This window comes from Asterias rubens, chromosome 13 (genome assembly GCF_902459465.1).
Source record: "Asterias rubens chromosome 13, eAstRub1.3, whole genome shotgun sequence".
In the NCBI taxonomy this organism is placed as follows: domain Eukaryota; kingdom Metazoa; phylum Echinodermata; class Asteroidea; order Forcipulatida; family Asteriidae; genus Asterias; species Asterias rubens.
Window position 1 is genome coordinate 98524 of NC_047074.1, and position 13530 is coordinate 112053.

Sequence of the window (13530 nt, forward strand, 5' to 3'; positions counted from 1 at the left end):
TGAAACGGAAAATCAGTGGCCCTATATTATGTCTACCGATTGGATGAAAGACATTTCAAGAGTATCAAGGAATACACGTACGAGTATATTTAGAGAAAAAATAGTCATGAACGCAAACAAACTTGTTTGTACTTTTAGCAGGATACCTAGAATTGTTCACACAACGTACATAAACCTCTAATTCCCGTTAGGTGTCAATGGACCAATGCTTCTTGAAATTGACTCACTTTAGACTACAGGTGCATCAAGAACAAGAAACAAACACTTCTAAATGAAGAGATGGACCAATGCTTCTTGAAATTGACTCACTTTAGACTACAGGTGCATCAAGAACAAGAAACAAACACTTCTAAATGAAGAGATGGACCAATGCTTCTTGAAATTGACTCACTTTAGACTACAGGTGCATCAAGAACAAGAAACAAACACTTCTAAATGAAGAGATGGACCAATGCTTCTTGAAATTGACTCACTTTAGACTACAGGTGCATCAAGAACAAGAAACAAACACTTCTAAATGAAGAGATGGACCAATGCTTCTTGAAATTGACTCACTTTAGACTACAGGTGCATCAAGAACAAGAAACAACCACTTCTAAATGAAGAGATAGACCAATGCTTCTTGAAATTGACTCACTTTAGACTACAGGTGCATCAAGCACAAGAAACAAACACTTCTAAATGAAGATTCAGAATAATATAATAGAAATGTTATCATCAGTTTAAAGGATGACGTTGTCAGTTGAAGGCATTATTCCGTAAAATGAAGAAACCTAACCAACCGTGATGTAGCGCAATATGGAATATTAGTCAGTAAGAAATATAAGTGGCTGGAAATATAATACATGTAGGCTGGAAATATAACAGGCTTTAAGAGTAAGAAAAAAAGGTAAATAAGCATGAAATACATGAGGCCAAGGGTGGGCTAAAGTGATGCAGTTATGGATAAATAGAAAAACGTAGAGGTTGGGTTTGGATAGAGCGTTGATTATGTCTGATTGAATGAACAGTGACGTTGGAAATTGACACTTCAGGTATGAAATTAAGCAGTCCAGGCCTTAGTGTTGAAGACGATGGTAAAAAGCAAAGAGGCTTTTTACAACTCAGATACGTAGAAGAAGAAAAAGGTTCAGTCATGCAATCATGCTGGATTCCTTCTACCTACATGTATCTATTTGATTCCCAACACAAATAAACCTTCTCTTATTTTTACATAAACCCTTGCGATATGTATCCAACAATGAAAATATGTAGAAAATAATCATCAGAAGGCATAGAAAATAAGTGATTGAATATCAAACTAGTGCAGTATATCGCAGCATGCTTTCTGACTAGTGCCTCACTTGACATTTCAGTAAACAACTTCAGTTCTTTACAAAAATGCCTGGTTCATATACCTCCATGATTCATAATGATCATCTCAATTAAGCCACATATCTGTTACATCAGGTGAAGAAATGGGAGGATACTTTCTCCTGTGATGGTTAGTGTCTGTGCCTAGTGTCAGTGGAGACTAGAAACGTGTTTGACAGTCGGATGAGAGACTTGTTAGGCACATCCGTAAACAAGGCATTATATCTGTTTTGACTCTATAGCTCTTCAACACTCACTTCTTGATTATTCATTTCAATATCATGTACCATCCCCCTTTCAATAACTTGACTGAGGTTGAGAGTAATATAGTATGCATCATGTACCCATACTATCTCATGGGAATCACTTTCATTCAATGTTTCCTTTTTATCTTTTTGACTTGATGTAAAAAACGTTAGCAGTCTAGCCTTTGGCGCCATGGAATATTTTTAATGAATAACCCATCAATGAATGAATGAATGAATGAATGAATGGAGTGTCCATAAAATCATTTGAGGGAATGAGTGCTGAATGTTTGTACGAGCAAGAATACTGCAATTAAATGTATACACAACTTTAAGTTGTAAACAGCTGGAAGCTAGGATAAAGGTTTTTTTTTTTTAAAAGAAGAAAAGGGGGATAGAGTGAATTGTGCGACTGTTGCAAGCCTTAAGCAACAGGTGTTATGCCACGACACAGCTCATGAATATAGTTATTGATTATAGATTAACCCATTTACAATATCAATATCATTTAAACATCATTCTGAAAAATATGTTTGAATAGGATATAACTCTCCATGCTTGCGAAATTTGTGTAAAAAATACACTTTTTGAGAAAAATATTTTTAAATATTGTCTAAATTAAAATTTCCCTAAAAAATTTGGAATTTGTCTTGTGACAATGGACACATAGACAGATCTAGTGTTTATAAATAACTGGTCCTTCAGTAAGGTAGCCTTGTGCTAACAATGGAGGGTGGAGCCGAGTCATTACAGGCTAATATGAGGACCATTTTAGCATACAATATTGTTTTGTTTTATCCAGCTTTAGATAATTATATGAAAGACTTCAAAATAGAAACATATGCAAACATTTTTTGAACGCTTTTCATAAATTTTTATTTTTTTATTTTATATTTTTTGTTTTCCAAAACAAGACAAGTAAACTCAAACTTTCTACATTTACCAGTTTATTTGACTGTAAATAGAACAGAATGGGCAAACAAAAAGTCTATTTCAGTTGACTTCAGTCGATGGCTTGAATCGACAGCTTATTTGACAAGAACCAGAATCCAGTTTCATCTCCTGATAATAGATGCCGCAAACACACAATAATGAGTCTAAGGTTTCCATGATAACCATGCAATCTCAAAGGGCAACTCTGATCCAAGCAAATAATACCAATCTCAAAAGCTAAAGCTTCAGTTTTGTACTGACAGACTATCAACAAATAAACTTGATGAAACGTAGTCCGTTTTTATCGGTCATCATGAAAAGAAGGTATTTTTGAAGAGAAATCCGACTCGTGGGAATTATACCTCAAGACAAGTCGTCAGGAAAAGACATTTAACAAGAAAAACAGAAAAATGTGCAAGGATGGGGATGAAATAATAACTGTCTGTCAGTAGAAATTAGAGATGCAAGGTTTTTGTGGAAACGTGTCTCTTGACAAAAATTTCCACAACAGCTTTCAAATAATGTTGTAAGGAGCTGATGTTTTTATAGCAAATAAAAAAATTAAAGACATGGAGGAAATAAACTAAAAGACAGCTATGTAGCTTTAGACTTGACCTCTGTGCTTGGTGCTGAATTTCATCTAGAATTCTGATATGTACTGTCAATAACAAGTATATCAATATACTTCATAGACAGGTATATCAAATCTTGTTTATACCAAAAACTGAGATATAACATCATTGTATGTCTATTTCTTGATTTGTATGCTTTTATTTTCTGTCTGCACAGCTTCCAGAAAAAACACTTTTTTTTGACACACAGCCCCTGGTTTGTTTAATGACAGTCTGATTGAGATGAGCAAATGGAATGGCAAACCAATGGAAACAAAACACAGATGAGACTGGAAAGGAAAGTGTGAGGCAGGTTGATCAATAAAACGGAAACCAGGTCACTCACAGAGTCTTGCAAGATCATTAAGAAGAATTGAAAGCAACTATCAAGGATGCAGTTAAAGGGTGGGTGTGTATCTTAAATCCATCACTAACAACCAAGTTGCCTACATCTAATGGCAATGACACCATGGTAACAGTCTACTAATAGTGACTTTCTATCATGGTGTTGTGGCAAGGATAGCTTGTATAATGTTGAAATAAATGCTCCAATTTGGTCAGAAATAAATGTCCTACATCGGTAAAAGGGCACAATAACATACTTGTGCATGAGATTTTTCTGAAATATTGATCACATCAGGAAGTTCCTGTCTATAAATAATCTTGTAAAAAGTCAACCATCAAGGAGGAAAGTTTTCAAAAGTTACTTTTATGAGATAATTACACACTGCGACTCCAAGTCAATATTTTGAAATCAAGAAACGATGGTTTTTATGCCACTCTCTATCTAAATTTCCTTCAGCAGTTCTTGAAATAATTTTTTTTTGCTGAACTGGTGTGGCAAGAGTGATGTTATGTGCCAGGTTTGGAGATATTTCCAGCTATCCCTAAATCAGTGTTCTTCGGTTCACCAATCAATAGCCACCTGCCTTCACTGTTGACTCAGTGAATGATAATCAGGCAAGAAAAGAAAAAAGAAGAAAAAAGGGAAAGTGGACAACAAAGAAGATTAAAGGTACAGCGTACACTGCAGTCTTTGTTTTTGTTTTGAAAGTTTATCAAATCTATGCAAAAAATAGTTAATTGATGGCCTGACATTTCGACCCTAGCAGAGTCTTTCTCAAAGGCTTTTGAAGACTTACATAGGAGAATTGTGCATTGTATGCAGAAAGTGTTTAAAAGCAAATCTTGTTAACCCAAAATAGCATCTTAATGATTATATACATGAAGTCAATACATATGTAAGGGGAAATCCCTCAGGGGAAAAAGAAGTCCAAGACTTTTAAATTTGACATTTCTTACTAGGCCTTACCTCAAAGGTTTCTTAAGAGAATTGGACTGGTGTTTAGCAATTCAAATCAAAAACTTGAAATTCATTAACTCTCTTGAGTCTTGTATTTGGTTTGTTAATGAAATCAACTTTAATTCCCACAAATCTAACACATACAAATAAAAGTACAATGGATTGTTGATGACGTAGAGAATGCTTGGTTTCTTGCTGTATATAGACACTATAATTACCATTACCATGGCAACGGAAGTGAATAATCTGATAATCTTCCATAAACCTTGTAAGATATCTCTCAAAACTGAATAATGTCAGAATAATGCATTGAGATGAATACGATGTATATACCCGATTATTGCTAAATTTATTTGCAGATATTTCATGAAGTCAAATTTTGCAAAAGTATAGAGAGACACCACCATCATTTTACATTGTTTTTAACACATTGATTGTTATATAAATGTTTCAGATAAAAATAACAGAACATGATCTGATACCTCCTTTCCTTCAATCCTTATGCCATAAAATTGATTTGTATGCAACACATTGGCAACATGTTTGATTTTAAAATTAATTAATGCCTAATTTAAATAATTATAAGGCATTATGTATCAAACAAAATGTAGCATCTTTTGTTTTTCCGCCAGCAAAAAAAAACAGAGTTAGTTTCTGATGCTTTCTTGTAATTGTGGAAACAGTCAACGTGCTGCCAACGCTTTTTGACTTAAGTGAGTCATGGTAGTCTAAGAGCTGACAGTTGAATGATAATGCTACATGTAGGTCAAATCACGTTAGAAGTGATGGTTATTGGATAAGGCAAAGAATCCATTTATATTTGCTTAAGCCTCAGCCACATCCATTGAAAAAGACAGTGAGTTTCCACCTTTGTATGTTTTGTGCATGTATTTCAAAAGGACCACATTGAGGGTAACATAACAACTACACACACATTGACACTTCCCCGAAACATTATAATAAAACAGCATTATGCTAACTTAATCAGCATATTGATGATGGCAATTATGAGTTAATATTAGCTATTTTGTTTGAATAGTCGTTGTCATTACTGTTTCAGTATCACTTCCTACTGAAAGCTTCTGGCATAACTGAATGGTCAGAAGAACCTTGTCTGTAACACATGTATGTTGGGCAAACAGTACAAATAAACATGCACAGTAATATATCATGGCAAAAGAACTGCAGTTTGGAAATCACTAATTCATGCTCACACTAAGAAAGCAAGACAGAGAGCTTGAGGACAAAGAGACAGAGTGAAGAGAATAAAGTGCAGTTTAATCAAACCTTCTTCTTGGAGTACATCAGCGAAGCTGAAACATTAACAAAAACGTGCATCATGGCGTCGTTGTATCAATTCCACAGAGGCCAACTACTTCCACTGTACACAATGTCAGATGTATACCTCACGCCAGTGACTCACACAAACATAGATGTAGAAATGTCAATATCAACCAAGCATTGATAACAGTTATGTGAATTCCCTCCCTCCAGAACAGGTGGTTGGTTTGTGTATTAAGCTTCCAGTGTAGTCCCTTACAGCACAATGAATGATAAATTTACAAACACAGCCTACCCTCATACATCCTACATACACTTTCACATGCACAGTGTATTCACACACGTGTCATGTATGCTAAGCATGAGACGTTCAGAACACGCAGTCGTACATCTCCCAATGTAGGTGCCGCTCCGGCTAATGTATCTCACAAAGTAATTATCTCTTTCACGTTTCAAATTTGTCCAGCAGACAAAATCATTGAAGATCACACCTGATTTTGATTAGACGCGGCAACGATGGACATTAAACAATAAAATCCAAACAGGTATATTGTCGACATGAAAGAATTGCCACAGAAACACAAGATTGTTTTCTATCCTGATTTTATACAGCGGTGGAGAAGGTTCTGAATTTGTTCTGATATTGTGGGCTTGGTAATGAGATGGGACGACGTTACTCATCAAGATTAAAGGAGAAGTGTCAACAAGGTTGGATTCCCAGCGGCTAGCAGCACCTCGGTACTTCAAGTACCATCCAATGATTGTAGAACGCCAGGCAAATGTTAATTAATAGCTTACTGCTTTCTGGCAATACATGTAGGGTCACTTCAGTACATATGCAGTATTATAGTCATCAATAATAATCCATATAGATCTCCAACAGGGTACTAATTAAACCAAACTTTTACGAGGGTTATCAAATGTCAAACAAATTTAATTTTGTCTTAGTTAATTGTATGTGTCTTAACCTACATGCATTGCGTCACTCGGTATCGCTCAAGTTAATTAATAAATACAACAGTCTGTCAGTTCATCACTTCACATTAAATCTTCTTCTTTTGAAATTAATTTACAGGTTTCACTCCAGTCTGTTTCAAGTCTTCAATATTCAAAAGAAAGTTAGAGGGTTTAAAACCATTTGATACTACTTGTTGTAAAAGACAGGCATTTTTTTGTAAAAAAAAAAGGTCTGAATTTATGATCTACATGATCGGAGGAATGAGGAGTGACATGTTACCATGGTAACCCATCCATGTAGTCACAAGTTTCATAGCATTTGGGAACAGTATCCTAGTGCTAGAGAAGTAGCAGGAATCAAAGAGCAGGAAAATCAGAGCAACTTTTACACCAACTTAGACATACAAGGTCCGATTTCAAATGTCTGAAAATTTTCATATCTAAACTAATGATCAATCTGAAAATGAGATGATTGCAAAACGTATAAAATATCACCAAACCAATGATATAAACACCTCAGTCTAAATCCTCAATCTGGGAAAAAAGCATTGTATGGATTTTGTAGAGCAGTAAAATCCGCCCAGTGCCACCAGGCCCATTGGGGATTCAAAGAAAGTACAGGAGGCTCTTCCCGATAGGCAACGATGGCTTACAACATATAATGGATGGGCAGTGCTCATCAACAAATTTCAGGATAGGTTCTCAACTCTAATGACTCTCTACATAAAGTATCAGGTGCTGAAAATGACTTGTGAACAGCTTGAAATTGGCTGTATATAAAAACTGCTGGGTACACCCTTCTTCGTACAAATATTGTGACAATATGTTCATTACAAACCAGACAATATGCAATAATGAGATGTAACAATACGTGTTGATCAGCACAGTATAACTGTCTTGATTCTGTTTAGTCTTTAGATGTCAATGGAAATGTCAAAGTATCACCATGATTTGAAGAGAAGGCCCAGAGAAAGACTGATTCACTATTACATTGACATTAACCATGTACCATGTAGCAGCCGATACAGCCAAAAGTTAATACAAACAATTAAACTACATATAATTTATTTAGTAAACCAACTAAAAATAGGGTTGTGTAAATTACAACACTGAGATTTAACACCAACCTTCGCTTTTCTCTCTACTTATTTCATATCAAGTATTTTATTCACTACAAAATAAGGAGCCAACCTTAAGCTTAGGGACGTAATACATGTAAGCTTGATTCTTCAACAGCCTCACACATCCACAACACCTCGTTCAAAAAAAAATCCAAAGGCAGATTTAAAATGCTTCCTTGTAGTAACCTCTCCAATTCAACTTTCCCCAGGTCTATAAAGTACACATACTCAGGCCGGTCCTCTCAAACTACACGCCTCAATCGCAGGCCAAGTGAGAAATCAAGCACTTAACATATTTTGTCTTCATCATGACCGCTTTCTTCTTCTCACTCTGTCCCTACACCTTCGTGCCGTGCATCCAGTTTAGTCTGCATCGTTGGTGCCAAGGATCTCACAATATACAGGTGTGAATAGACATGAATATGGAATCCTTCATAACTAAAGCTGGTTGTCGTGTTAGACAGGTGCAATCAGGGAAATGCTTAAGCTTATCAGCACTTAACTGATTCATTCCTTGGGGTTTTCTTAATGTTCATCATTGTACTCAAGAATTTTTTTAATCTGTTCCATGTTGTATACTACATGTACATGTACATGTTGTACATCTCCCCCTTCTTACTGATCTTTACTGATGTAGCAAGTTTGACTTGCCATGAACTCTATGCAAACACCGACTAATATGACTAAATGTAAAGCACTTTCTGTCAAATAGTGACTCATAGGATTACTAATATGTATGCAAAGCCACTGCTGGCCATCTCTCAACTGTAAGATGTGCAGTTTATAGACTGACCAAAAATTTAAGCAGTGACAAGTCAAACCCATAGACAAAAAGGGTGTAAAATAGACACAATAATATATTCCGTTGATTTTTAGGATTTAACTGAGCACTGTTATTTAGCAGGAGCCATGCTGAACGAGAGGCAAGAGTCTGACTACAAATCCTGTCATGCTTCAATGGAGTTTGTCTGAAGCTTGAGGCAGATGGGTGAACTCAAACAAACACCTTGCCACTTTAATAAGAGACTTGACTAGAAAGCACGGTAGCTGTATTTGAGCAAATACGGGTATCTCTGCCCGGCGGGGGGTGGAGCATAATATTCTGCATGGTTTATGTTGCACTTGGAGAAATGAAAATTGTGTGTGTTTTGGGGGTGATACAGAACAATATTCGCATACGTTACTCGCGAATACGAAATCCGACCATACGCAAGCGCATACGTAAGCATGCGCACATATTCCCAAATATTTTCACGACATACATGTACGTATGCCGACAAGTTTACAGTTATGCGATGTGCTTTTGGGCCACCGTACCTTTTTGATTGCATACGTTTGCGATGTCACAAATTTATTCGCAAATGTTTGCGCATACGTATGCGGTGTCAAGAAATTATTCGCGAATAAGTATGATGTCACGATCAGACTGGATGCTAAAAATCCACAGATATATATTAGAAATTTTAATTAAACATATGCGACAAAGTATAATAAAATTTTCGACAACTCAAACATATTCGCATACGTTACTCGCGAATATCTTAACGAAATCCCACCATACGCAAGCGCATACGTAAGCATGCGCACATATTCCCAAATATTTTCACGGCATACGTATGCCGACAAGTTTACAGTTATGCGATGTCCTTTTGGGCCACCGTACCTTTTTGATTAGGTAAAAGTCAGCTGCCTATTATTACATGGACAAGTGATAACACTATTAATATCAAGTGTCCAACTTTTACTAAGAAACACTTAAGTTTGGTACTGTTACCAACAGTATCATGCAGTTGTTTTACAACATATTTCATTGCAAAGACATTTGGCAAGGTAATGAATCTCACATAAATTCCAAAAACATTCAAAACCTTTTCTTAAGATGCACTGTGAAAAGAATAATTTGTAAAAGCTAATAAGCTAATTTAAAACAATTTTTCTATAAAAATGCTCCGTTATTGAATGACTATTGACTTATGGATTAACGGTGACGATTGCGAAGTTTCCTCACTCAAACTAAAGCTCATGTAACTAACAACCATACACGGTCAGCACGGTTAACATCCGTTGGCTCTCCGGGTTTTCACCGAACCCGTATGCCGTGAATAAGCTCCAGACCACGGCAGAGTGTTTTTAACGTTCACGGTGCAGGTCACACTGCGACCGGAAAATCCCCCATTGCAATAACGTGGGGAAAAGCTTCGGTGGTGATCGTCTCGCAGCGCAGCGTAGAGGAGTCACTCATCACGTAAATAAAACAACCTCGTTATATTTTTACGTTGCAATTCTGATCGGCTTACAAGCTTTAGGTACGAGGTTGGAATTTTTGGTTCCGTTTTTTACGAAACCGCGGCTTTAGCTTGGGATGTCACTTGGGCTTCGGCTTGGGCTTCGTCTGCCTGTTTGAAGCCCCGTTAGAAAAGCACATGTTTTCTAAATAACTGACGGAGCCTAAGCCCAAGCCCAAGCCCAATATGTGGCCACGGTTTTGCAAATGCAAGCTGAAGAAGAAGGAGAAGAAGAAGAAGAATATCCACCACAAGGACAATATCTCTGCCGTTGCACGGGCAGAGATAAGAATATCCACCACAAGGACAATATCTCTGCCGTTGCACGGGCAGAGATAAAGATACTAGCATTCTGGGAAAAGCAATGGGGGAAATAGTCAGCATATATGGCTACTTGTCCACTCGGACAGAGAACATAAGTGTATTTCCTTCCTCCATCTCCGTAGTAAAACCAAATGACTTCTAGACCCAGCGACCAAAGTCTGTACTATGCAGATTGCTTAAAAGATGTGCATTGTTTTATGCAATTCTGTTTCCCCAAGCAAGATGATCTGTGCATAAAGCTGTAGCAGGCAAGGTCTGCTAACTACTCATTCTGTTTCCCCCAGCAAGATGATCCGTGCATAAAGCTGTAGCAGGCAAGGTCTGCTAACTACTCATTCTGTTTCCCCCAGCAAGATGATCCGTGCATAAAGCTGTAGCAGGCAAGGTCTGCTAACTACTCATTCTGTTTCCCCCAGCAAGATGATCCGTGCATAAAGCTGTAGCAGGCAAGGTCTGCTAACTACTCATTCTGTTTCCCCCAGCAAGATGATCCGTGCATAAAGCTGTAGCAGGCAAGGTCTGCTAACTACTCATTCTGTTTCCCCCAGCAAGATGATCCGTGCATAAAGCTGTAGCAGGCAAGGTCTGCTAACTACTCATTCTGTTTCCCCAAGCAAGATGATCCGTGCATAAAGCTGTAGCAGGCAAGGTCTGCTAACTACTCATTCTGTTTCCCCCAGCAAGATGATCCGTGCATAAAGCTGTAGCAGGCAAGGTCTGCTAACTACTCATTCTGTTTCCCCCAGCAAGATGATCCGTGCATAAAGCTGTAGCAGGCAAGATCTGCTAACTACTCATGAAACTGCATATCATCTACTTGCCATCCTACATCTAATTTGTAGATGGTGATAAAGCTGATATTATCATGGAACATAAAGTTTCAATCAATAACACAAATTGATTATTCAAATTTAAAGTTCTCCTTATATAAAGAGAAAAACTGAGAAAAAGCACTGATACTTAGTTTGACTTGATTGGAGAATTTCAAAAAAGAAAAGACGCTTTGTGCTACACTTGGTAAAAGAAAAAAGCTGTTCTTGTCTTCCATGAAATCTATAAGTGCCCTAAGAAAAACAATGCTCACAATACACAGTGAAACTGTGGGCAATATTGATGGAGAGGGGGGAGGGGTGTGATTTACTAACAGACTGTCTGTCATTGATTGCTTTCTGAGATTTATTACACGTTTCCAATATCCATCAAGTTGCTTCTCCGGTTAGAGAACAGGCCCTGTAGTCTACATGTCTTCACTAAAACAATAGTTGAATATGCCTAATTGTACATAGTACAAGATACAATAGGCTCTACTGTTTATTTTTGTTTAATAAAATGATTCAAACTGTCATTTTCATACCAGTTTTTTTTTTTTTTTAGAAATGCATTTTTACAGTTACTTTTTCATTAGTTTCTCATTAATAAAAGCTCTGTTATACATGTATCTTTAATTTAATCTGAGACTGTAAATCACAATCACACAAACAGAGTCGAGAGAGAGCCACATTATAAATGGTCCCTTCACTTTGATGATAGTGATACAAATGCGGATTCGGGAAAGGTAATCCACTAGTTACAAAGAGTGTTTGATGGCTGTGCCGCTTCCCCCCAATGTCTTGATTTATTAGGATGCAACACTGGGGATATGGTCATCATTTTAACACACATTAGCATAATTGCACAGGATTGAATAAGTGGTCAACAAGAGTTGATGTATGATGCTAATTATTAATATCAGCTGCAGTGATTACACAGAAGCTTCGAGATTCAAACCTAATGCACATGTTTAAGATACTTTTTTAAATATAACACCATTGCGTTTCCCTCCATCTTATACAATCTTAACGAGGGACTCTGCCAAACTGAGATATGACAACCTATTTTGATTTCCATGTGTAGCATTTATCAGGCTGCAACATTAACCATGGTAAGGAAGAGACATTATAAACAAACTCCCAATCAAATTGAGCTTCAAGGATTGAGAGAGGAGGCCAGATGTTGGCTTCAGGATTATTCCAATATCAATTACATCCAAACACATAACCAAGGGTTGAAATTCAGAGCACAACATTTCAAATCGAAGCTGGTTGTAGCTAAAGCCAGGTACATGTTTGTGCCTACAGGTTTATGTGCAAGGCTCTAGCGGTTTGAAAGTTCTGATTAGCCACTATCATATCACATTGTCAGGGAAAGGCCTTCATGCCGATTTCCATTTCCGTCTTGACCAGACCCTTGATATATTCCAAAGGAAATCAAAGTTTGCCTTGAAGTCTACATTTTAATATTAGCAAAAATGGATTTGCAACAATAACTACTCCTAATTATGGCTTGGTATGCATTGCTCTTATCCGTCACTCAGTGATGCTCAAGGTGCTTCAAGATTCACTGTTTTCCTGCCAGGTATTTTTAAGCAACTATACTTCATTTTATCCAGACTACTAAGTGACAGTTATTTTTCCTGTTTCATGAATTATGAGGAGCCACTTTGTACATCTTGTCAAGATTTGCCAATCTGAGTTCTGTCACTACATACACAGACCTCTCCGCAACAGTTTCAAAATAAATCATATCGACTAAAGCATGTACATGTAGTGTGTATGATTTAATCAAATCAAAATACGGCACCTTTACTGGTAACACATGGATCCAAAATAACTTGCATTGGCCTGTAGGCCAATTGCACATTTAAGTGGCTGTAAATATTAAATTAACTAAACTGGTTAACTTAAAGAGACCAACACTAGGGTTATAAGAAAGTTGATTAGTCAAGACACTGCATATTACAGTGTGACCAGAACACATAGTGTAAGCTGATCAACAACAAGTCTTGTGCGTTTAAGCACCATGAATATGACTACATAATAATTCACAGCCCTTCTTGCTCCAGGGCTTTACGGGATGAATTAGTTGGGAGGGCTGAGTGCATAATTTCTGTAGTACACAGCGGATAATGACCAGATGACAAGGATTGGAGATAGGAATATCAAGGATGGGGAGCAATGTCAGATGGTTACCATGGTAGAGAGAAGGTTGGGCACAATGATACAAGTAGCGAGAAGGTTTCATATCAAGTCAACTAGGTTCTCCTTCAAATTCATACATGTAGACCCTGTTAGCAAATGA

General features: G+C 37.1%; 1 protein-coding gene across 9 annotated transcripts in view; it reads right to left on the reverse strand.

Moving 5' to 3' along the window:
- LOC117298381 (disks large homolog 2-like) overlaps positions 1 to 13530 on the reverse strand; it is an 88691-nt gene that overhangs the window by 21458 nt on the left and 53703 nt on the right. Inside the window, exon 1 of one of the 9 annotated variants that reach the window (XM_033781622.1) lies at positions 5733 to 6048. The exons of the other annotated variants lie outside the window; for them this stretch is intronic. Coding sequence (XP_033637513.1) covers positions 5733 to 5786 — 54 coding nt within the window. The 5' untranslated portion in view covers positions 5787 to 6048. Of the gene's footprint in view, positions 1 to 5732; positions 6049 to 13530 lie in introns of those variants that run through there. 9 annotated transcript variants of the gene reach the window in all.